Below are 25,358 nucleotides of genomic sequence, written 5' to 3'. Positions count from 1 at the left end.
CATACAACATGTGTCCACTTTTAACATTTAACTTACAAAGCACCAAATCAGTGGTAACCGAGAACGACTGGACCACAGCTGAAGGATAATAGTAATATAGTAATACACAAGTTACTGTATTGTCAAAATTCATTTCTCAAAAACATCCGTCTCAGCAAACACCACGTTCGTCGTCTGATTGTCAAAAACAGTCCAATAATATCTGACTTATGAAACAAATCATTAACTAATGGAAACACTTTGGAAACTACAGTTAATGTAAACTACGAAAGGATTTTAATATTGCATCACTTTCTATATTGAATGATAAAAATCACTTAAGAACTTTAACAGGACAGAAAAACCAGTAAACGACCAGTCAGACGTATTTACTCTACATTTAGTCAACTTTTATAAATTGTCGTAACAAAGTATTCGTCCAAACGGCCTGATTCTGAAGAGATGGCTGTTCTTTGTGAACAATTACAAATATCTCAACACCACCCACATGTACGTGAGTGGTGAGGTCAAAGCATCGGTCCGGTAAGTGCAGTACAGACGTGTTTCTATCGGCTCCGAGCGGCAGCGATGGAACAGAACAACCTGGTGAACTTGCTAATTTGGCGACACAGTGAAGTGAGAGAGCTTCAGCTTTTAGTTTGTGACACTGAACATGATGCAACATGGGAAAAAAAACAGTCACTCTCCGCTACAGGTGATGGGAATCAATCGCTTTTTTATAGCAGGTTTACCCACTTTTAAAAAACCTGTGTATTGCCACTAATTTAGGTGTAAACGTGATATTAGTCAGCCAGGAGAGTTTTGGGAGTTCCCTCATTTGCTGTTGCCTTTTCAAAATAAAATTGGTGGCACAGTCTCCTTATTTCTTCAGAAAAGCACCCAACCACAAGTTTAGTGTTTGTTTGTGTTTTTACAAACCGTAGTGACTTTTCATTGTCAGTTCTGCCCTGTAAGCGAGGCTGTGACTTCTCTCACACATGCACTGAAACCCAGAGCTTCAATCAGCTGAGCGGGACGTTGGACAGATTTCATCCCATCAGCTCCTTGGTCCAGAGTCTGTGTAACGACCAGTTGAGCTATGAACAGGTTAAGGGCTCAAACTGGCACTGAGCAGAATGTGAATATGATGTGACGATGACACGAGAGTTAATTGATATATTTGGGCTCCACATTCATCAACGTCCTCAATTTCACATGTTTGAAAACTTTCCAGCTGATGAACTGAACTCAAGAAACTTGACTTAGAATCACACAAACAACTGTGAACCACGAAACCGTTTCACAGGAACATTAAGTGTAAAAATGCTTTGGTCGTATCCTTAGCTCCTTTAATTGATGCCTTCCACGTCGATGGTGGCGTTGAGGGAGAAGTCGGCCGTCTCGCCGCTGACTTCGCTCTCAGCCTTGATGTCGGAGCTGAGCAGGGCGCTGATGGACCTGCAGGTCAGGGTGGGGTCGTGAGCGGTGCTGATGCTGCTGGGTGAGAACGCTGCAGAGACGAGAGGGAAAACCTGTAACTGATCGGGTTCCGACAGTGATGAGAGCTGAAAGCGTGCTGCTATTTCTAAATTCTATGCTCAACCAAAATATGAGTGCAAATGTTGTTTTCCAGAATAGTTGAAATCAGTTTGCAGAGAGAACACATCTGACATCCAACAACACATCCATACAATCCCAATACAAGGACACAACAAGATGTCAAACTGTTCATCTGAGCGAAGTGAACGAGGATCCAGATCCTGAAAAGTTCAAACGGACCCAAACGTTCACTTTTCTCTACATCAGCTCCACATGAGAACTTCCCTGACCAATTCTGATGGTTGTTTTGTTCATTGAATGCTGAATGCACTCATCTGCAGTGCGATTTATAAAATATAATATAATCTAAAAGATTGTGTATGTTGCATTAATATTTTTGTCCAGTGTAGATATTACAGTACTTATATTATATGTAGCTCAGTGGGCTTTGTGTGTTTGGTTAAAATACCATTCGTGGGATAATGTTTAACCAAAAGAACAAGAAATAATTGTTGTCCCACAGTCCTGACTTATGTTCATGCGTTTGAAAAAACAGATAAAGCTCAAATCTTTCACGGGTCTCGAGCTACAAATCTTTTTTTCTGGATACTCCTCAAAGTCGTTAATATGATGGACTCATATTGGCTCCTGTGGGTCGACAGTACAGCATCACACATAAAATAAAAATGTCTTGGTACAGTAAGGCGAGTAAATAAAAAGCAGAAGAGAAATACTGTAGTGAGAGACAAAACAGCCGAGTGGTATCATCAGCACTGCAGAACAAATGGTCGTCTGTGTTCGTGCTGTTTTCACCTGATATAAAAACGACCGCACAGCGAAATGAGTCTTAGCAAAGCTCAGGATTTATAGCAAATTGAGTCAGTCAGCAAAAAGGGAACAGAGGGAACGCTAAACAAAAGCATTAGATCTTTTACAGTTAACAGGAGAGGTCTGTGCACACACGCACGCGCACACGCACACGCACGCGCACGCGCACACGCACACGCACACACGCACACACACACACACACACACACACACTCACTGAGGCTGGTTTACAACGATCCTGTGTTAGTACAGTCGCTCATGTTACTAACGTTTCACTCTCATTCAAGGTTTTATCCAGATTCATCTCCTCTATCAAACTATACTACACCTCAATGAATACTCTCATGTACTTTGAAGTACTTAACTATAGTTTTGATGATGTGCTGTAATAATCGACTGATTAATTTGCTAACTGACAGTCATTTTGATTTCAATTAAGAAGATGAAAATCTTCATTGTTTAGTATATTTTCGTAAAAATGGATCAGTTATTATTCATGGTCGGTACATGAAATGAACTTATAAATATTTTTTTCGTTAAATAAAAGAAGCAAAAACTTCTTCATGAAGTACTAAAGTTCAATAATTATGGATGATCAGCTCTCATCAAAGTAAAATTAAATTAAAAATACATGTGGGATCGTTAGTTGAGCAGAAACGATTCAATCAAGTTCGAATCAACAATATTAAATATTTACTCATATCAGCGTCTTGAACGTGACTGTGATCTCTGTGATCTCTGTGATCTCTGTGATCTCTGTGATCTTTGAGTCACCTTAAGCTTTGATACCTTCTGATGAACCTTTTCACTGTTTTCTGACCAAACGATTCATTTATCAATCAAGAAAATAATCAACAGATAAATTAATACTAAAATGAATCATCTTCAGACAGATGAATGTACTGTTCTCCAAAGAAATGTAAAAAAAAAACATTTTATATGGTTTATTATCTCACAAAATATAATAGAACTAAGTAATTTTCCTTTGAATAAGATTCTTGACAATCCCCATAATCACATAATATCAAAACCTGATCAGATGTGATCCAAGTAGTTTGGCTGTTGTTAAAAGCCAAACATTATTCCAGTAAACCTGCATTTCTAATTTCTGATTATCAGAAACTATCATTTGTATGTTGAATAATCTCCTGATCGCGGAAACATGCTCATAACAAACGTCCAGGATTTCCCAGAATCCTCGGACTTGATTGGCCTCCTCCCGGCTCCTCTCTCTCTCCTTCCTCCTCAGCAGTGGTGGGAGGAGAAAAGAGGAGTAATTTCTCTCCTCATTAACTTCCTGATTGGTTTCGGACTCCAATTTTTGCCCGTCTGCAGTTTGTCACCAATTCCAAACTGGCAGCCCAATCGTTAATACTAATGTTTGTGTAGCTAAGTGCAACCAGCTCTTTTTTTTTTTTTACCCCTCAGTGATCTACTTGTACAGCAATAACACAGCATGTGTGGGGGTGGAGAGCGGCTGTGAATTAGCCCGTTCACTGTTAATTCTCTGCCCGTTCATCAGCAGGAAATCTATGATGTAATTAAAGGCTGGAGGCAACTGGACGTGTTAGTTTCACTGGGGATGTTAAATCACGACACAGTGTGGTACACATGTTGTCTGCTGCATCCGACTGTCCTCGGCTCTCCTGTTTAATACAGATTAATGTCTGAACCAGCACAAAGCCGTGTTCCCCATTAGCCCCCGGAGCACCACTTAATGACACCGGGGCTGCAACTAATTAAACAATTAGCTGATTAGCTTTAGTTACATTTTTCTATTATTTCTTTCATTTAGCGAATTATTATTTGGTTTAAAAGAGAAGTGCGGAAATTATAATTGATGATAAAACACTTGAATACTGGAGCTAATAGTGAACCAACGAATTAGTTTAAAAGTCAATTCATCACGAGACGTTTCAAAGCAGAAATGCAGCCTCACAATGAGACGATTTTCTTTGTAATTTATCAATTACTTACGGTTGAAGATGTATTGAGCAACAATTTATCATTAAACTGTCTAAAAATGACGAGAGCTGTTATATCTTGTGTTCACTTCTGTACTTAGATGATCCAAAATGTTTCCAATGTTCAAACTCATTGTGGGAACTGTTCAGTTTAAAGGTCTCGACCTTAACAAGTTATGATTTGGTGCTTAAGACTGAATTGAATACCTTTTATTTGTATTCATTCATTATTTTTCTTATTTTGTACAAGTGATATACAGAGACAGTTATTATTATTATTATTATTATTGTTGTTTCAGTCATGAATGTGAAGTGTTCAGTTCCGTGTCATCCACATTTGTACAACAACGTATTTAAATTCCACAATGTATGATTTTGAAAAATATCTTTGACATCCATACAAGAACCTTATTGGATCAACCCCGTACTTACATATTAAGATTAGTCTTTTTGTGTATTTAGTTTGACTTGAGACAAAGGTATGTACCTAATATTAGACCTAAGGTTGCTCAAGTCCTTTATAGCAGACATGTGCCTCAGAGTAAAAACTAACTTCCCCTGTAACAAAACTGAGTTAAACTAAAATCTTGTTTTTTAGAGATACAACAAAACCTCCATTTCCCTTCCTTCCTCAGGTCTGAGATCGATAAGACTTCTGCGACAGCCCAGTGTTGTTGTAATAAGTGAAATCCCCACACGTCCCACCCTGAAAAGAGAGGCCCCCTGTGTTAAACCTAACAATCTACTGGAGCTTCAGGCTGCGGACAAACACAAACCGTTTGTAACGAGCCCGACTTTACCTGCTGGCGATGTTGAAAGAGAGTTTATTCTCCTGACTGAACTTTTGCCCCTTTCCCCAGTCACTCAGAGCTCTATATAAGATTTCCTAACTATTAAACAGTCTTTGTGTGGAATAACAAAAGGAAGCTTTTTTAACCTCCCACTTGTCCTGTTAAGAGAGGGAGGGAGCCAGTGAATGAAGGTGCAATCATTTCTGCTGCTGCCAAAGACGGGAACAAAAGCCCAGATGTGAGAGGAGATGGTAATTCGGTCTGATCCACCGGGGATAAGCTCTCGCTGTGGGTTTCATACTCAACACTCATCCACCGTACACAAGGGTCATGGGGGTAGATAACACTTAAGTAAACACACACACACACTCTCACACACACACACACTCACATAATTCTGCATTAAACTAGAGTTTTGTGACTTTCTGGAATATTTTAACATCAACTAATGCTCGGTAAAAACAGTTATTTAGTGGCATGACAATAACTTACCATTAACTACACGTTGTCACTAATTAACTAATGAATTAATTAGTAGTTTTTATTACCTCCACCAAGGAGGTTATGTATTTGTCTGCATTGGTTTGTTAGTTATCAGGGTTACACAAAAAACTACTGGAGAGATTACAAACCTCAGTGGGAGGCCGTGGGTCAGAGACATTTCTTTACTCATTCTTCAAAATGTTCCTTGATTTCTAAGTGATCATGGATCATGGATCTTGAAAAAAAAATCCATTAACATAGTTCAAACAGCACGGAGCGTTAAGAAATATTTTGTTCATGTTTCTATACTTAGATATCTTTTGTTTTATGTGTTTATTTAGCAAAATTTAATGAAATGTCGAGTTATATATCAGTAGATTTACCTTTAGCTTAGAGATAGAGATAGATGATAGATAGAGATTTGTAGAGATATGAAGCATCAAAGTAAGAAAGCACACTAATGAAGGCACTGGCACTTCAAAGGGTGAGAAGTTTTTATAGCTGCAAGTTTACTACATTTTGCAGTTATTAACTCAGAGTATGAATCTGCAGAAGTCACAGACTGCATGTTGCCTTAAACATGCGTCAGTGGTGTCCAGGGACGGCAGCACTTAGTGGAGGCTTTTATCAAGGGAACTAAAATTCCCTCCCAGGAATGAAGAGTTGCCTGTCACGGGACAAGGTTGGCCTGGGATTAAATTGCTCCCATTAAAATGATACGAGCTGTGTCCAAAAAAATCATCCCTGGCCAGTTTGAGAGGGTCCCATGTGTGTCCAAGTGAGGACGACCCTTGTCGAGATGGACGCTCCCCTCCCCGCGAGCGATATGGGCGTCTACCTCCTCATCATCAGCCCGGCAGCAGGGCTTAATGGCCCAGAAAACTCAGTCAAAGAGCAGACATGAGGCAGGAAGGCTTTAAATACTGAGCAGTGAACGGTGGAGGCTCACGTCACTCAGCTGATGTTCACTCCGCAGACCTTCACCCTCAGTTTTAAATCATTGACTTTATCTCAACCCTTTTCTGGTTGAGTCTTAATTCAGCAAGTCTTCCATGATGGGTCTTCATGTCTACAAGGTGAAATGTTTTGTACAGCAGAGAAATCCAGAGCAGGGACTCAGTGAATAGTGGGTATGAATAGAGAAGGACTTTGATTAGCAAATAATGGAGGTTTTGTTAAAAATATAAAGACGTTCTGAAAGATTCTGGTCGTAAAAAATCATTAATTGGGCCAATAAAAAAATAATTGAGGGGCCACAGGAGAGTTTGTACCAAATTTCTCCGTAATACATAAAGTAGTTGTTATCGAGCTTCAATAAATATCGAAAATACTATCATCATTTTTATTGATAATATATATTATGTCCATATGAAACATTTTAACAAAACCATGATGATACTAATAATAATTTTAATTCTGTTTCACCTCTAATACATGATAAATTCTCTGAGACATGATTTGAAATACTGTAACTTTGAAAATGTAAAATGTCTTTGTTTTCTCATTGTTCCGTCACATCAGAGAAGTTATAATCCCAGTTGATATTTCAAAGCCCAAACCAGACGTTCTATGATAATGAATATTGCTGCTGCTGGTAAGAAGAATACTCCAAGTTCCCAACACTGTACTGGGACCGCTGCTCCTGGTGGTGAAGCCCGAGCTAATTTCAAGCCACATCAAACACCTTCATCAGGGAACCACGTAAAGAGTCAAATAACAGATACTGCATTATCATGAATAAAGACTATTCGTCTTATCGAGTGTTCTGTTAAATCTTCCCCATATTTCTCATTCTCGTCTCTCCAATGGGGAGCCGTTGAGACAATTGTTCAAAGTGATGCAGTCTCTTGCGGCCATTCGGGGGTCAGAAAACACTTCAATGCTCATTATCGGTTTGCCACAGAGCTGAAGAGAGAGGAGGGCCGACGCAGGCTGACAGAAGGCATCAGTGTCGGGGTCAAAGGCTAATTAAGCAGAGAGGACCCTTTGCTCCCGCATTGTTAACCAATCTGTCCCCGGTGAAGACGTCTGCCGGGCGTGACACGGCCCCTCGTCCCTATGCTAAATCTCCGTTTCGGCTACTGTGCACCATCAACTCACAAAATGGCCTGTCAGTCTACCGCTGGGCGTTTTGACTCGATCCGTCGAAAAAGTTATGGATATGCAATAATGAGCTGAGGCGGCCGATCAATATTTGCGGGACTTTTCTATCATTAGGTTTTGAACAAGAGATTCATTGTGAGTCGACAGGGTAAGAAAAATGCCAAAGTAAAGGACACAGGGGAGAGTGAAATATATTGCTATGTAAAGGAGGACGCCTCTCGCGGGTGCTAAAGCTGCCAAATGTGTTTATCCAAGTCGTTCAGCTGTTTCAGAGAGCTGCCAAGGCTACATCATCCGTCAGTGCACGCTGAGCCGCCACGGCTGCTCCGAGCAACGCAGGGAACGTGACTACAAGAGCATGATTAGGTGGGAACGAGCCCGGTTTGTTTAATACGGAGATATCAGCAAAACAACACCCAGTTTATGTACATGTTCGATATATCCGGTGCATGAAGACGTCATTTATGTGCTGATTCTATGAGTTTTGATATTACTTCGAACAGAAATTCATTAAGATGTTTGTTTTGATTTCCTACTTTTTTCCCTTTGTTCACATGTAGACATTTTATCAACATAAAACAAATAATCAAATTAAATATGACAGTATCAGTTAATGACATTTCCCTTGGACGTAAATATGATTTACATGGTTTGTATTATGAATTACTTAAGATCACATCTTGTAAGAATAATGAAGCTCTCTTCTGCTTTTTCTTTGATAGTAATTCTAGCATCTTTTTATGAAAGGATTATAAATACAGGTCACCTAATAATCACAATGTATGAATTCATTCTTTTCCTTTTGAAATACTGAAGAAAAACATCCACTGGTTTCAGCCTGAAATTGTATTTTCATGTCTTAACTGTTGCCCCCAAAAAAAAATTAATAGAAACAGACAAACCGACGTTTGAAGACTCAAATAACTGAGAGTTCCTTCAATGATCACACACTGCTCTGCAAAAACATGGTTTTAGATAAACCAGAAGTCAATTGAAATATTGAATCATTAAATTTCAAGCCACCAAAAGCTGGACAGTGTGTGTGAGTGTGTGTGAGAGACAAATAGAGAGTGAGGGGATGAGGACATAAACTACCCAGCCCAGCCCGTTTAACGTCTCCACAGCCCCAGGCCTCTGCTAATGGTGGTGTTGTACAACACATTACAAAGGTGCTTGTGCCCTGAGCAGACAATTACACTGATATTTAGCTCATCCACAGCCCCACAGGCGATCAGGGCACTTAGCGGCACAGCGGGGTGAGGAGGACTATCTGATGGGCCACACAGGACTGTCCCACTGTAACTAAGAGTCAGGAGAGACACTCAATCAGTCACATATTCAAACAGGCCCCTCCAGGGACTGACGGGCCCCAGCAGGGAAACTTTCTCCAGTGCTGGGGTTCTTAAGGTTGCAACAACTCTTTGGTAAATGTGTTTGTGGTTTTAATTGAGCTTTACTTGACAAAAAGGCGATGTTGCAGGTTCCAGTGGGTTCCTTAGTCATGGATGCACAGTAGGAACACATAGTGGTACCTTATCCCGAATGGTACCACAGCGGCTTCATCCCCCAATCGCTACTGTGCAGACCCTGGCTGCAAATCATGTCAAAAGTGCAAGATGACAGAGTTCGTATCAGGGATATTTGGGCTTCATTTTTGGAAAGTAAGACGAAGTGGAGACACGTTGACCATATAAAGCATTGTCAAAATGGCAAAATCAAAAATTCAAGCAGGCAGTCTCAAAATGGCAATAATTTCATTTAAACATCGATGTTACATATAATCATTGTTTCAGCATCATTCAACTTCAAATGATGTTAAATCAAAAATCTTAATACATGTTTGATTTTAAACTATGCCATCCAAAGTGATATTTAATGTCATATACTAGGTTCTATAACTTAAAGGTTTGCGTAATAAAAATAACATCAAAACGCACGCACCAAACCAACAGTCTCCTTCCAGCCTTTGTTTTTCTCAGGTTCGGTGAAACAACGCTGACTACATGTACTGAGCTGACTGATGTTCTCAGCATGTCAGTGACCAAGGAAATGAACTCTGGCTGCTACATGACATGAAACAGCACTTCCTTTGGAAAGGTCACCTCGTAGGTTGGAAGTACCGATTAGTTTCAGGTTTAATAAATCCTAAAGAGTGAGGGGCCTTTGTGACATCTCCAGAATGAGTGTGGCCCCAGCGTGAGTTCAGGTACATGCAGTGAGTGTGTGTTTGAAGGGACTTCCTCAACTGTGTGTGTGTGAACTGTTGAAGAGTAATCTGATCTGGAAGCAGGTAAAGCCCATTTTGCACACGAAACAAAGAAACTTACTGACACCAATCTCTCTGTCGTTTCTTTCCACCTTTTTTTCCTCCGGAGGAGTCGGAGAACCTGAAGCGACAGACTTTATACGCAGTAACTCACCGTGGTGTACAGTACGGTATAGATTGAAGCCAGTGAAATCAATAGAATATCATCTAGAAAGATAGTAATGGATTTCTAACTTAATGGGCTCACACAGGTCCATCGATTAGCAGGATTAACATCTGCAATACCTCAACAATCTGATTTGCATTTAAATTACTGTACGCTCTGTGCTGACACCAATATAACAAAACAGACAAATGTATAGCCGGCACAGCCGCGCTCGACTGAGATCGGTATGAATCTTGTTTGTTTTTTAAAAAGCACGAAGCACATGAGAGGAAAGTTGCTGTGCAGACAGCTTGCAAACTTTGAGCAGTTTTCCCGACAAGGACGAAAAAGAAAGAACATAAACACGAAGAGACTCGGCCTGAAGCTGTCTCCTGTAAGACTGAAGCAGCCATAAGTCTTCTGGGGCAGCTCATCTGAGCCTCCCCGCTTAGATCCAGCAGAGGAAGCAGTGTGTTTGTGGAGATACAGCACGAGTGTGTGTTTGTGTGTGTGTAGATATGGGGGGTGGGTGGTGGTGGTGGGGCAGAGCGAGGTGAGATGTTGGGAGGGCAGCGAGGTGGGGTGGGAGTTTGATGGACTGCGCTGTCACCTCCCGCTCTGCGATTTACGGCGGCGGGGCTGCTGACGAGCGCGGGGCAGTAAACAGGCCGGCCGGGGGCGTATTTCACAGAGAGCTGGCTTTTATGAAGAACACCAGGACGGCTCTACCCACAGCTCCACCCGGCCCGCCGTGACGGATGGAGAAAGACGCATGACAAGCTTCATCATTGTTTGTAAATCTTAACTGTTCCCGCTCACTAACTCCAGAAGGCAATTTTGCGGAGACAGCGGCTCTGGAGGGGGAGGCGGCGAGCGAGGGGGAAAGGCGGAGGGGGCGGAGGAAAGGACAGCGTGGCACTCCTGAAGGTTATTTGGATCTCTGTATTTGGCCAACTGATTAGCCCTCTCCTGGGAGGGAGATAAATCTGACAGGGTGGTGTTTGGCAGCGAGGCAGGAGGGGAGGGCAGGTACACTCACAGCTCGCAGACATTTCCTCCTCGTGGACTCAAGCGACTCAACATGTTCAGTCAAAGTGAAACAATTCAAGGATTAAACTCAGATTTTAGGGGAGAGTGTTGAAAGTTGGATTTATTTGGACACTTTCACTGTCCCCAGATTTGATCTGTCTCTGATAAGTGGATAAATTTGCTCCCATGTACAGTGAGTGTATATTAATAAAGTAGATAATTAAGTAGTAGTAGCTAGAAACCTTGTTTCCAAAGATAATTAGAAGAATTTGTTTCCATCATGAATTTGTAAAAACGTTGGTATTATAACTTGAACTTAATATGGGAAAGGTCCTGGGAACACATTCTGCAGAAAAATGAGTGTGTTGACTTATGAAACCAGTTCAGAAGAGCAGGACTTGGATGGTTTTGTGTATCACTGGTAACAAAGATGTCTCTTTTTTCATTGTAATTTATACTCACATTTATCCACATATTCAAAAAACTAATTTATAACATACATACATATCCTGAATTCTAAATTCTAAAGGGGAATGTCCCTCTCGGATCTAAAGGGGGCTTGTTTCTCTGGCACCACCGAATGTGGGACCACCCTCTGAGGATGTTGTTGTGTTGTAATGGAGCATGGCGACGCACGGCAGGAGGCCGACATGGGGCCCACAGGAAACGGACAGGTGAAAGTCATAAACAAACACAGGTAGAAGGGGAGATGCGGGGGTCTTTAGGTTTTAAGTGATGCTGGTGGTGTCAGCAGTTTCACTGAAAGAAGGATGTTGTCTTTGTGCTAATGACACTCTTCCCCCATGTCCGATATAAATGAGTAATAATATACAATACCACTTTTGTTAACGGCAAAGCAGCCACTTCATTGTTTGATCCCTACAGAGAAAATGTCCTCTTGACAAATACAGCCGTGATTTCAGCTTTTGTTCATTTGTTAATATTTGAATGAACCATTAGATATTAATTTTAAATCAGATGTATAAAAAAAACCTTATATAACAGGAGCTGCCTTCTTTCAGACATTCAAGACACGCTGGTTAATAAGAAGATAAATAAGATCAGCTTTTATACAGTTACGACTTCTAATATCTGAGGGACATTTCTGTACAGCTGAGTTTGCAACAGGTGCTTCAGAGGAGAGCAGAGATCAAGTTAAAGTGAGGAAACTGAAGATATTTTCTCACATGCAGGTCTGTGAACACTTCTCTTTACAAACATAGATCCTCAAGTGAGCCAGTTAGAGGAGGTGATAAGCTATGGAAGGAAATTGACGTATTTTACTGTATATTGTACTTACTTTGCTCATACTATGTGTTTAATATACGTTATATAACTTCGGCTGAGCCATATCTTTGTGCTGTTGACTCTTAAATCTGCTTAAAGGTGAATGCAGGTGAATCATATTCTTGTAAATAAAAGTTAACATTCTTCCTCCATAAAAAAAAAGCACTGAAACAACATCGATATCCCTCCCTCTCTCTTTTCCTCTTATCTCTCTCTCTCATCGTGTGCTCGTATGAATTATTTCGTAAGCTCCTCAAATACTTTCCTGAAAATATTAAGCAATACACACAATCTGATTTTGAGGCAAACACAGTCAGTAATGCTCAGCGGAGATTCCCAGCTCAGATTGGTGCTGGTGAAGTGAGGCAGAAATCTAGAAATCTGAGATCAGATCTGATTCGTCCCTCAACTTCACGAAAAGATAACAGAAAGGCAAGTACAGAAATCTAACTTTGCTTTTCTTTGATACAACACATGAACTCAATTTTAAGTAAAAATAAAAGGTAAATCTAAAAGTAAAAAAGCTTCACTTGAGACCGATTTCCTCTCATAACTGTGGCACTCTTGACTTGAGCGGTACTAAACCACACTGTTGATAAACTCGGGGTAAAACTTTGCGAGTGTGTGTTTTTTGTGTGCGTGTGTCTTTGTGTGTGACTCACAGGCTGCCGTGGTGTCAGAGTTGTTGTTGTTGTCCTCCAGGTTGAAGAAGGGCGGCACGCAGCTGGAGGAGCCCAGACCCTGGCTCAGGTAGCCGGCTGCTGGGTAGTAGGAGTGCATGCAGTACGGAGAGGACATGTTGTGGCGGCTGTCGCTGTGAGACATCTGCTTCAAGTACACACACAGGCAATTTTACAAACAACGTCATGAATTAAATATAAAGACGTATATTAGGTTTCAATGGTTTCATGTTTGGGTCTTTTAAGAGTGAGAATGATTGTTTTTTTATCAATTATTCTGACAATTATTCTCTCAATCAAGCAACTAAATGTGAAGCTTACAAAATGTTAGAAAATGGTGAAAATGTTTCCTAAAGCCAAAGTTGATAAGTTCAAATGTCTTGTTTTGCCTGAGCAATAGTCAAAAATATAATAAAACAATATCTATAATATATGGTATCGTGTCGAATGGCCATGAGGTGAAGCTCGTGATCACTAGAACCCATAAAAATGATTTCTTGATGACGAAATGCTGGATAAAAAAACGTGGCACATTCTGGCTTTAAAAGGTCTTTGCTGCTCGGGTCATTCATTGTTTGCAGAGGCTACATTATTATTTTCTGCAGGAACAGACTCAAGGTGAAATCATCAACAAAATGATACAAGTTATTACTTCCACTGTCACTACGGTCGTTAAACTAGTTCTTCACGATTTAATCAGGACACAGTTTTAGAAACTGAATTTTTTTTTGTACATGTAAAACTCAGTGGTGTGTTCACATTGGTTATGATATCTGCCCTGTTATTTATCATTCATGCATAAGAATCTATAATTCCACCACTGGATATACATGTGCATTCGCTGATCAATTTTTATCCATATTTCTTTTGTACATTTGATATTTTCAAATACAATATAAACAGAATTGTTCCCCCGTTAACATACAGTTGTACAATCCTCCAAATCAGACATCAGATATCAACAGACTTCACTAAACTGACCAGAAGAAGTACAGACATAAAGGGTGACAGAAAATTAGTAGTGTTTGATTTCACAGGCCCCCTGACTTGTTCTAGAAATGGGCTGCAACACGGCGCTGGCTTTCCCCAGACCTCAGAAAACTTTAAAACGAGCTGTCTACTCAGCAGCAAGGCCGCCTCAGCAAGGGTTTTCAATTTCACTTTTATGGAATTTGATTTCTGTCAGCCTGTAATACGTCACCCGTATTGTCCACACCATCAATTCTCCGACAGCTTTATAAACTGTTATTTAAGCTACACTCAGCTCTTGTATTGGGCTGTGAAAAATACAACAGAGATTGGACTGGAGTCTTGAGCGCACTAAGCTTACGGGTTGTAAGGACACATGCAGCGCCCGGACAAAAGGGCCGCTTGTTCTCAGAGGAAGAAAGAAAACAAGAAAACAGGTTTTTATTTGTATTTATATTGTATTTAAAGCACTTTGAGCTGCATGTCTCGTATGAAAGGTGCCAGGTTTGGTGATGTTTACAGAAAAGGTTTACATCCGGTGGTCATACGCAGATTAGAGGAACCTCAACTGTCAGCGTGACGCCAAATAAATATTTAATAAAATGATGGACGACATGACAGCTCCACTAAAGTGAAGCCAAATCATCTCTCTCGCCCCCTGGTGGCTGGCTGCAGTATCGGTAATAGACCCCAACTCTTCCATGTTAGTAGATGGGACCACAGCCAAATTAGAAAATTAAAGTTCATGTTAATAAATTTTTTCTAAAGATGGTTTCTGTCATTTGAGGGAGTTCTTATCACTCTGATGTTTGTTCAAGCGTCTTCTTCTTCAGATTGTTGAGCCTCCGCTTTTAAGACTCTTGAGTTAAGAGTTTTATTTTTTACAGGAGCAACACATTTGCTGTCAGACGCATTAATGACCTGAAGATGCTGATTGTGAATTGTTAGTTTCATGTAGATATTAATGACAACAAAAAAACACCAGTGACGTCATTTAAAGAAGGAATGACACTACAGGAGCTTTGTGCAATACCCGAGTGAGTTAAAATCTGAAAACATTAACAGGTATTTTCTCTCTGAGAAGGAAGATGCCACATATCGAAGTATAAACTCCCCGACTCCTGGGGGGGCTTCCCTACCTCCCTGAGTGGGCCTATCTCTCCTTATCTGGCACCATCTCCTGTCTGGAAGCTCAACACCACCCTTATACTATTATCATCATCCACCTGCATGACAGCCAAGCACCAGTGAGTGCACAGTGGAGGAGAGAAGCTGGTAGATGATACACTGATAAAGACCACTGTGCTCCTCTGTATTGAGAAGAGCACAGGACCTGCAGATCACTATATAAAGACAATCACTATTAGATTAGCTCGATTCTGTAAAACAAATCGATATTACACTGCACTTTCTGAGCTTATTTCATGAGAGGAGCTCTGCAGGTTTCAAAAAGTTCAATGTAATACTTTTAAAGGCCGTAACAAATGAGATTGCGAGGTAGGCCATTTAAAAGACATTTAAGAAATATTGCAGAGGGATGTGCAGAGTTCTAATATCTATGAACATCTAAGTGCATTGGCGCTGATCCGGAAATTGATCCAGATTTTGTGAATCAGAATTTTATTACTTTACACTTTGGTGACTGGAAACTCCCTCTTTACTGAGATGAAAATAACAGTTGTAGCATTTCTGATCTCAGTTGGTCAGTCAATCCAGAGTTTGTGGCCACGCACTGCAAAAGCACAAAGAGCCGCTCGTCAACAATCGGGCTCTGGGAACCACCAGAACACGACTTATCAGCTGATCCAAGATGGCGTGCAGGCTCAAGATCAGCTGATACACTAAAGGCCTTTGTGCTTTTGCAGAACCAATGTCAGCAGTTTTTAGAAACTTTCTATGTACGTGGTCCATGTATCTGATCTCAAAACGTACTGTATATGCAATATGGTGATAAAGTGGCCAGATGACCTGATAAAAACAAATCATGCACATTATGAAGTCTGTAAAACAACTCACCTCATAAGAAATGTGCATCAGGCATAGCAAAGGCATGAGACCTTATATAACTATTAAAACTAAAAAGTTTGTAGTACTTTACGTAAGTTTTTTTACATGGATATAAAGTGCACTTTCACAGGATGTTATGATGGAGAGAAAAAAAGCACCACCATCAAAAACCAACTGAATGAATGAGAGTCACTGATAAAGCATGTCACAGCCCAAACCTTACTGACAGAGAGACACACAGATAAGGACTTTGGAGACAAAATCACAACTGAGTAAGTGAAGGATTATCCCACTGGAGTAGAGCCCATGAAAGTGGAGGTTCAGGACAGGTAGAGGAGACAAGAATGAAGAGTTTTCAGTGATAATTATTCTAACTCAGGTGATAAACGATGATTAACCGCTCATTTTATTTCCACAGTGATATTCAATCACAATAACAATCAATCTCTAGTTACAAACTACGTATTTGTGGCACCGAAACTCATCTTCAAATAATCAGCTCTTCATGCAAATACAAAAAAAGTGGTCTCTGAATTTGAATAACCATAACACGTAGCCCTCTCAACCTGACATCTCCACTGAAAATACCATAAATCACAAAGGAGGATGGCCAAATTATGCTAAAGAGTGCTAACTGATTAGCATTAATGTGCTCACTTTCTCCTTCAGGCGCTGAGGCATGGCGGTTTGTTCCTCTGCCGACAGACAATACCATTAACCTTTGCAATTCAGGCTCTGCTGTGCACTGGCGGGTTAGCGGAGGCAGTGACCCCAAAACTAGATGTTGCTACTGGGGAGGGAGGGAGCGGGCGGGGGGGTGGTGGACAAACGTTCTTCATAGGAAAAAAAAAAACAACTAAAAAACACCTCCTCTGAGAACACTGGAGAGTTATAGATCTAATTTGCTTCACGCACAAAGGCATCTCATTTGACACAGTAGAGATACATTCAAGCATAAATCAGCGTGAATATACATGTGGGTGTGTGTGTGTGTGTGTGTGTGTGTGTGTGTGTGTGTGTGTGTGTGTGTGTACTATCTCCATGATGTGTCCTACCTATGTTATACCATGAGGCACTAAAACCGACATTCTCATCCATCTCTAACGAAAACAAAGAAATAAGAAGTTCATTGTTTCATGAGATAGTAATTTATATAATTTTTTATGCTCACAAGGTCACACACACACACACACACACACACACACACACACACACACACACACACACACACACACACACACACACACACTTGGAGCATCTGCTGTGTGTTACATCACTGTCTCATCAAAGCAATAATTTCCTCGCCATTATATAATGTACAAAAATTGATTTTATCTGCAAATGATTTCTACTTGTTACCTTTTTTTTCTGCAAGTCTTGTTATTTTCTAAATCAGAACATGAGCCTTTCATTGCTGCTGAAATTGATTCTTATCAAGCAAAACTGCAAAATATTTCTCCACTCCAGCTTCTGATTTTGATTCTAGATTAAACTTCCACTGATTTAATGCTAATTGATTATTAAATTCACTTCAACAATTGATACTTGCAAACCTAAATGTTTTCAAATAATCTTTTCATGGGATTTTTGTCATCATTCAATCATTTGGCTGGTTTGCTTCATGTGTTTGGAGAAGGAAGGTCCTTTATGAAATAATGAAAAGTGAAGTAATGAAAGTTCAACTAAAGACATTTTACAAGTTTGGAAGTATTTTAATAGTTTTTACAGCAACTCCTGTAATAGATGTCAGATTGTGCTCAAAAGTAAATCTAAATAAAAATAAATAATTATCCCGATAAGGTCACATTATTACTTCTTTAAAGTTTAAAGATTAATTTATGCTCCAGAGCAAAGGTCGTGGTTTCAAACTCTTCTTTATCGTCTGAGAAAGACAAACACTTGATAAAACATTTTATAAATCTGAGGTTGATCATATTAAACTCATGTGCTTGAACAATGCATGAGCAACATATCAACATATATTGAACTTTTGTTATGTCGCTACTGATGAAAACTATATTACGATAATTATTGATATTGTTTTATCGCCCAGCCCTACGCTGAATTACATCTTCAACTCAAATCAAATATAATATGAAATATAAATTAAAATTAAACTTATTTGAACATAAGAGGAGATTATAAATATGATTATAAAACTGCAGCATAGCACACACAGCCCATCATTCTCCTGAAGCCAAGTTAAACACACTGCAGGCTACCAACAAGCAGCATCAACAGTTTCCACAACATACCAACACGTTAATCTAATGTTGACGGGGAATATTAATATGTACACTGCAGTAGAACGGCTGCCACAGTATTAACACTAGCTATAACCTCAGTAGCTGATAACCAAGCAGATATGGTTAGTCACCTGGTACTGCTGGTAGTTGTAGAGGTTGCTGTAGTAGGTCGGGTAGCATGACGGCTGGTAGAAGTTGTAATAGGAGGTTTCCATCAGCAGGTCGGACCCCCCCTCACCATGAGCCCTGGCGCCGGCCGACGGGCTGGAGGATGATGCCGAGCGACTCCCTGGACGGATACACACATACAGAGCGGAGACACACAACAAATAAGACAAACGATCAACACAGACGTTAAATTATTTTATGATGTTTTTGTGTTGGTGTTTTCACTGCCGTCGGAGCGGAGGATGAAATGTGAAATAGTTTTTGCTTGTTACAACTCAAGGAAATAAGTGAGGCTGTAAATGTGAGTGTGTTTCTGATTCCATGCATCCAGCAGCAGACCTCAACTAAACTTTGCTGCTGGGCAAATCAATGAATTTCATCTTTAACATTATAATTTATGTTAAAATATGAATCAGATCTGCTGATTAATCTTTTATAAGGAAAATAAAAGACATTTATTGAACTTTACAAGATTCTTCAGGTCATGCCATCCCTCCCTCAAACTACTGTCAACAGCACCATCTGCAGGCGACACCCGAATATACTGAAAAAACCAACTGATACACCAAAGCGTCACAGCAGAGAAATGTGGCTTCACATCAGCACAAATAAGACCATTACATCCTCATTACTTATTATCTGTTGTACTTTCCTTATCAACAAGGCCACATTCTTCTCAGAAGCCGCTCACACAACGAAGACACTGTGCACCGCTGAAGCCAAAGATACTGACATTTGTTGTCCCCGATCAAACTCTTGTCATCAGTGATTCACCGAGTGCTGAACTCCTTTTTCCACCTCAGTATTTTCCCTCTGTTGCCAAGCCAGCCACCAAAGGTTCACGCTTTCACACAAACAAAGTGGAGACAGAGCTGGACAGGAGCAGCCTTGACCACGGTCGTGTTCCACCTCCTGAAATGTATTATCAGGCCGAGCGGGAACTCGGTATCTGCTGTTTCTGCCTCCACACGACAAGAAAGAAGGCAAAGATACCTAATAACGTGGTCACCAAGTCAACTTCATGTTTCACTTGTCTTCCAATGAAAATGGGATCTACAGTGCTTATGAAGAGGTTCTTGCCACGTGGACTGTTTCATTGAACTTGAAAACACAAGTGCAGTGGCTTTTCTAAACCTGCCTGAGTGGAATGGGCTGTTAACTGGGCCTGTGGTGATGCTGGTTGCAGCTTTTCTTTAGGAAACTGTGAAAGTGACCTGCAGTAATTGAGTCCTGCAGCCGTGCCTCGCTTGACGTGGCTCAGTCCACAGCGACGTGAAGCCACCGCTGCTGCACAGAGAGCTGTTCATCTTGTGTATTCAAAGATCAGTGAGGCTCGACTCAGTGCACAGAACCCTGAACTAGAGAATCAGCTCTCGTTGGCATTGTCAACGCTGGTCAACATCCACTATGACAATTTATATCTATATGTATTCATCTATATTAGATTGTTTTAACAGCGTGATATAATGTGAGTAATGTGTTCTTCTTGGCTTTTATTTACCAACCAGGATTATAATTGTACAATACAATGACAATAAAGGCTTCCTATTCTATTCTATCTTTTTGACCCTGATCAAAATAACAGGAAATACTCTTAAATGTCAAAGGGATTCAAATTAAGTATGAATACAATAATCTGTCAAATCTATAGAAATCCAACTGATAAAAACCATCCTGTTAATTTTGAAAGCTGTAATCCCCGTCCTCTAAAGACAAGTTTATTGAGGAGTCAGTTTTATTATATTTAGGTGAATTTGTACTCAGCTGTCGGCTGGGGGGTGCGACACAGGAGAGGGCGGTGGGACTGGTCCATACCTGTGAAAGCCAGAGAAGCAGAGGAGGTGCCGCTGGTCGGTGTCAGGGATCGTCCGTCCACAGAGAACAGGCAGTCGGCTCCGGTCTCGTTCTTTACCATGACCTCGGGTCCCGGCAGAGCCACTGGACTACAAATCCCGAGCTCCTCCTCCTGGAAATGCTGCCTCCTCAAGGCGACCTGCAGGGGAGGAGAGGAAAGAACTGATATGAGGCCGTTTGGCAGAAAACAAGCATTCTGCAGGATCGCCTGAGTTTGGAGAACAGACAGTATCTGCTCGCTACTAAATCATAACTACACAGAATATGAATATGATTACACAGATTGTCGCAAGATAAATTAAAACTATACAATAATACACTCCAGGCTTATTGCAAGTTGCTTTTTCAGTTAACAGGGCGTTATGTTGATGTATATTATGCCTTTATTGTATTGACCAATTATTGATATTGTTTTATTGTCCATCCATACTAACTAAACTACATAAAATAAATAAATAAACACATACAATACTTCAAGCTACAAAATTAAAAAAGTAAATTAGCATAAATTATGACAGTCCCAATTTATGTGCTTTAACCCACATGTTAATTAATTTGTTTATTAATTAACAGCCTTTGAAATATTATAAGTGTAATAAAATACACTTAAAATGTCCATAAACACAAAGTGTTGGTAAAGTTAAGCTAGCTGTGTGTAAACTAAACTACAGCTACATTTTAGTTAGCATGTTTGTACACAAATTAAAGTGAGACAAAACAATAAGTAACATAAACTCAGGTGATGAGTTTACTTTATTCACGTTAATAAACTTGCTTTAAATTTAATAAGTGATCAAATACATAAAAAAAAAAAAAACACACATTAAGTTGTGGTAAAGTTAAGCTAGCTGTGTGTAAACTAAGCTACATTTTAGTTAGCATGTTTGTACACAAATTAAAGTTAGAAAAACAATAAGTAAAGTAAACTCATCTCCACAGATTAAGAAGTAAATGAGTCGTGTTAATTCATATATCTTAATAAACTGTCTTTAAAAATGTATTAAGTAATAAAATAAACATAAAACATTTATAAGCACACATTAAGTTGTGGTAAAGTTAAGCTAGCTGTGTGTAATCTAAGCTACACTTCAGTTAGCATGAAAGTGATAAAAACGTAAAAAAAGTAAACTCATCTCCACAGATTAAAAAGCACATGAACGTGGATTTAAATGATTCTCCACCACAGTTAAAAAGATGTTTTTCCCCGAGTCACACTTTTGAAAACCTCCACCCCTGGCCCCCCGGCTCTGCACACGGAGCTAGCCGCGCTAACAGGTGCGGTGGCCGGGTTACCTGCGCCGCCATGACCCGCTGCCTCTCCGCGATCAGGCTGCACTTCACGCACTCGCAGTCCCTCCAGTTGCAGAAGCGCTTGTGGCCCTTCAGCGGGGACACGAAGCCGTGGTTCCTGCAGCGGGAGCACTTGGGCATCCTGGCGGGCCTCGCGTGGCCCGCGGGCGGGGAGAGGGGCGCGCTGCTCCCCGGGGCCACCTGCTTGCTCCGCTTGTCCGAGTTCATGATGGGAATTTTTTTTTTAAAAAAGCACCGCGGAGCAGGGAGACCTGTAGCTGCTGCGGCTCGGTGTCTGTGCTGGTGTCTGTGCTGGTGCCCGGCTGGAGGCTATAAGGTCACCGGCCCCCCGCCCGCCCGCCGGGAGTCAGTCCTGTTTCTGGGAGGGAACCGACTGGAAGCGGAGGAGAGACGAGGGAGGACAGGGCATCACTCTGCTGCTGCCCTGTGTCCACACTGGATTTATTAATAAAACATTTTTATCTGAAGCTCGTTGTTCCATGTGAGCTCCTGGGTGTTTGTAGCTGAACCCCCCCGGTGACCCACAAACCAACCAGGAGCTGATCTGGAAGAAAATGAACTGTTTTTTATCTCCTGGGAAGTTATTTTTAACAAAAAAACCTCTTTTATTGGTGCAGGATGTCACTCAGTAGAGCACAAACCTCCACCAAGGCCAACATCTAATTTGATTCATATAGCTCATATTCACAAATCACAGTTTCTCTTAACAAGGTGCGTCTGTTCTTAGCCCTCAACAAGAGTAAAAGTACAACAGAATACTCCCAGGACGGACAGAAGTACAACAGATGCTGCGTGTGACTGAACACATCCACAAAATAACAGGTTTTACAACAATGATCAGAAGAAACAGTTTTCTACATAATGGAAAAGAGTGTAAATGTTTAAAATATTCATACATAAGAAATGTCTGATAGAGATGAAGGGAGCAGCAATGATAAATAGATTGAGGAGTTATTGTCAGTAATATGTGAGGAGACATATTGTATATTAAGGAGTCTCCTTAAATTCTATTAAGCTGCACCAAATTTAATCAAATTTCAGTCCCCTAAATATTGTTGTACTATTTCTTTCTTTAAGATCCATGAGTTGTTCCCTGAGGAATAAGTGAAAATGTAAGAAAACACTTTCTAGGTCAATGAAAGTGGAAAATGAAAATCTGGATCAGTTCCTTTGACCATATCAGGGCCAACATTTATAATAAAAATAATACATTTTATTCATATTGTGCTTTAACCACTTATAGGTTAAAAATTGAAAAAACATAACAATAACATACGATGAACATAAATTATTCATTGTTAATGACACATTTGACATGGAACAGTTCTCCAGAGTGGCACTAACAACTGATTATCTTATTCCAAACAGTTGGAGGTGGGTCTAAGTCCTGAAGGTGTGAGGGTCGGTGCAGTCGGTGAGATGTTTGAGGAGAGGGTCCCCGAGGGAGGGAGCAGCTATTGGTCCTGAGTGGAGGTGACAGGAGGTCGGCCTCGGAGGAGCGGAGGCTGCTGGAGGGAGTGGGGAGGTGGAGCATGAAGGAGTAGGGGGCCCTCACCGGGATATGGAGGGATTTGACAGTGAGGAGCACTTTGATTTTGGATCCACTGTGGAACAGAGAATCAGAGGCACGATCAAACACATTCGTTTATGGAAAACTAACCAGCCAACAAACAACGGCCAACATAACCTCCTTGGCTACAGTGGGAAATCAACTCTTGGTTGCAGAGATGGAACAATAGAAGCTTAAAGAAGGTTTTGAGTGTGATAGGAAGCAAAATGATAAAACACAAATAAACTTCAAATGAGCTCAATGTCTATTAAATATCAAGAACAGGCTATGAGCTGGAGAATGGAGGAGCTGACATACCTGTGAATACTTCAAGTGTGCACATTTGAGAAGTTTAAGATTAATTAATAATTCCAAAGTAACTCTAACTATACAGATATGAATGGTCCATTCTAAGCTTAAGAAAACACAACAATTCCTATGGTCAGGTGATTGTACACAAAAGAATACACACAATTGTGAATTCTATATTCAATTTCTGCCAATAGATCCCCACAAAATTGCACACACTGGTCCTTTAAGAGAGACACCAGTGAATCTCACGCGAGTCCAATAACAGATGGAGCTGAATCACATTTCAGTTTAACAGTCACATTTAACAGTTTCCTTCAAACAAACAATATGAAACTGCTTGTAACTGAATATTGTTTGGTTTCATTTGTTTAACTCTTAAACATGCCAGTGCCTCCGTATAGAGCAGAGATTATTGCAGATATTATTGCCAGTGGCATTACTGGGCCATTCCCACTGGGCTTGTAATTTAGCCGTAATATCCGAGTATCAAGCCACTAAAACATATTTACTGTAGCTCTTTTTTTTTCATGGCGGCTCATATGCTGCACGGTGAATTAATTCACCAGGCTTGACTGAGCTGAGACTGAATTAACCTCCACTCCAGTCAGCCCGTCAGGTGAGGGGATTTATGTGCAGGGAGGGAAGCGAGGTGAAACACAAAGGCACCCAATTAAAATCCATGCAACCGCCAAAAGGAAAGGTGGTGGTGGTGGTGGTGGGGGGGGTAACCAATTAAAAAGCAGGCGTCCACACAGCATTCAATCACCCGGTCAAGATAAATAACTGCTACACGTCATTGCCTCTGTAGCATAAGGTAATAATGATGGATTAAAATGGAGTAATAAAGTGTGCAATTTAACACATTTAACATTTCTATTAGTCTGACTCCTCTCTAGAGCCTCGCAGGTCACAGGTTGTAGAGCGGAGCAGCAAACTGTCTTTTTATGAAGAGCTGATATTTAATGACATGACAAAAATATATGGAAACAGGACATTTACACTATGTGAGGAAAACAAGAGCATTTTACTTTACTGCAATACTGACTCCTCCCAATCGAGGGAGCCACTGAGCTGGAAACAATCAGCTGGGTAGAGGAGGCCAGATTTCATAACATCTAATAAACTCTGAGTAATAACAACACACTTTAATTGGTGATAAAATGACAAACAAAATGTTATTTCACAATATAATTTAACACAGTGTAGCAGCAATGGTGGAAGAAGTAATAAAATACAAGCAATAATGTAACGTCAGCAGCAGCAATGAGCAGTGTCAATTTTTAATAGCAACAATGATGATAAAAACATGTTTTAAATAATAAAAAAGATAGTTGAGTGACAGTGACAGACCTGGAACATGCAGATGTGGAGTCATAAACCTGCAGAGTGAGAACAGAGAGGCAGGATGTCATGTTTTTTAATTGAACAAATATTCGTTTTAATCATTTAATCAATTATTTCATCAGCCTGAATAAACATTGATTCATTAATTATCTTAAAGGTCTCAGATTGAATTTTAGTTGATTTTAATAAATCAAAACAAAAACCAGACCTTTTAAAAAGTTAAATTCAAACATTTCCACCGAAAGTAGCCGTAGAATATCTGATATAAAAGCAGAAATATTACAAACTAAACAAAGAGTGAAATACAATCCCAACAATACTTTGCTTGTGGAACATTAGTTAGATTTCTCGTGACTTCATAGAAATTTTATTCACCTTAAATTAGCATCTGTCCAGAAAGTGTAGAATGCATTTACAGATGTTGTGAAATACTTGACTTATATTTAATCCCAATAAAAACAAGGAAATACAAACAAGGATTTTAAAATGTTGGACTCCTGAGTA

The 25,358-nt window shown here is 40.3% G+C and overlaps 1 protein-coding gene across 2 annotated transcripts; it reads right to left on the bottom strand.

Moving 5' to 3' along the window:
* Window positions 1-233: 233 nt before the first annotated feature.
* dmrt1 (doublesex and mab-3 related transcription factor 1) lies at window positions 234-22,058 on the bottom strand. 2 transcript variants are annotated; one of them, XM_035166300.2, is made up of 5 exons: window positions 21,632-22,058; window positions 20,300-20,477; window positions 18,448-18,605; window positions 13,077-13,239; window positions 234-1,489 (listed from the first exon to the last, which is right to left on the bottom strand). In XM_035166300.2, exons 1-5 carry the CDS (start codon window positions 21,854-21,856, stop codon window positions 1,329-1,331), a joined length of 885 nt encoding a protein of 294 aa, XP_035022191.2. In that variant the 5' UTR covers window positions 21,857-22,058; the 3' UTR covers window positions 234-1,328. The 2 variants fall into 2 exon arrangements, with proteins under 2 accessions (XP_035022191.2, XP_035022190.2); XM_035166299.2 differs by having other exon boundaries at window positions 13,077-13,242; window positions 21,632-22,057.
* Window positions 22,059-25,358: the final 3,300 nt, after the last annotated feature.

This window comes from Hippoglossus stenolepis, chromosome 9 (assembly GCF_022539355.2).
Source record: "Hippoglossus stenolepis isolate QCI-W04-F060 chromosome 9, HSTE1.2, whole genome shotgun sequence".
Lineage (NCBI taxonomy): Eukaryota > Metazoa > Chordata > Actinopteri > Pleuronectiformes > Pleuronectidae > Hippoglossus > Hippoglossus stenolepis.
This window is presented reverse-complemented; position numbering and strand designations above follow the sequence as displayed.

Excerpts from the sequence above, each read along its gene's own strand:
- dmrt1 (XM_035166299.2), bottom strand. The coding sequence starts at position 21,856 with ATGAACTCGGACAAGCGGAGCAAGCAGGTGGCCCCGGGGAGCAGCGCG. Across the intron at positions 18,606-20,299 it reads TGCTTCTCTGGCTTTCACAG|GGAGTCGCTCGGCATCATCC; the intron begins GTATGGACCAGT and ends GTATCCGTCCAG. Across the intron at positions 13,243-18,447 it reads ACAACTACCAGCAGTACCAG|CAGATGTCTCACAGCGACAG; the intron begins GTGACTAACCAT and ends GTGTACTTGAAG.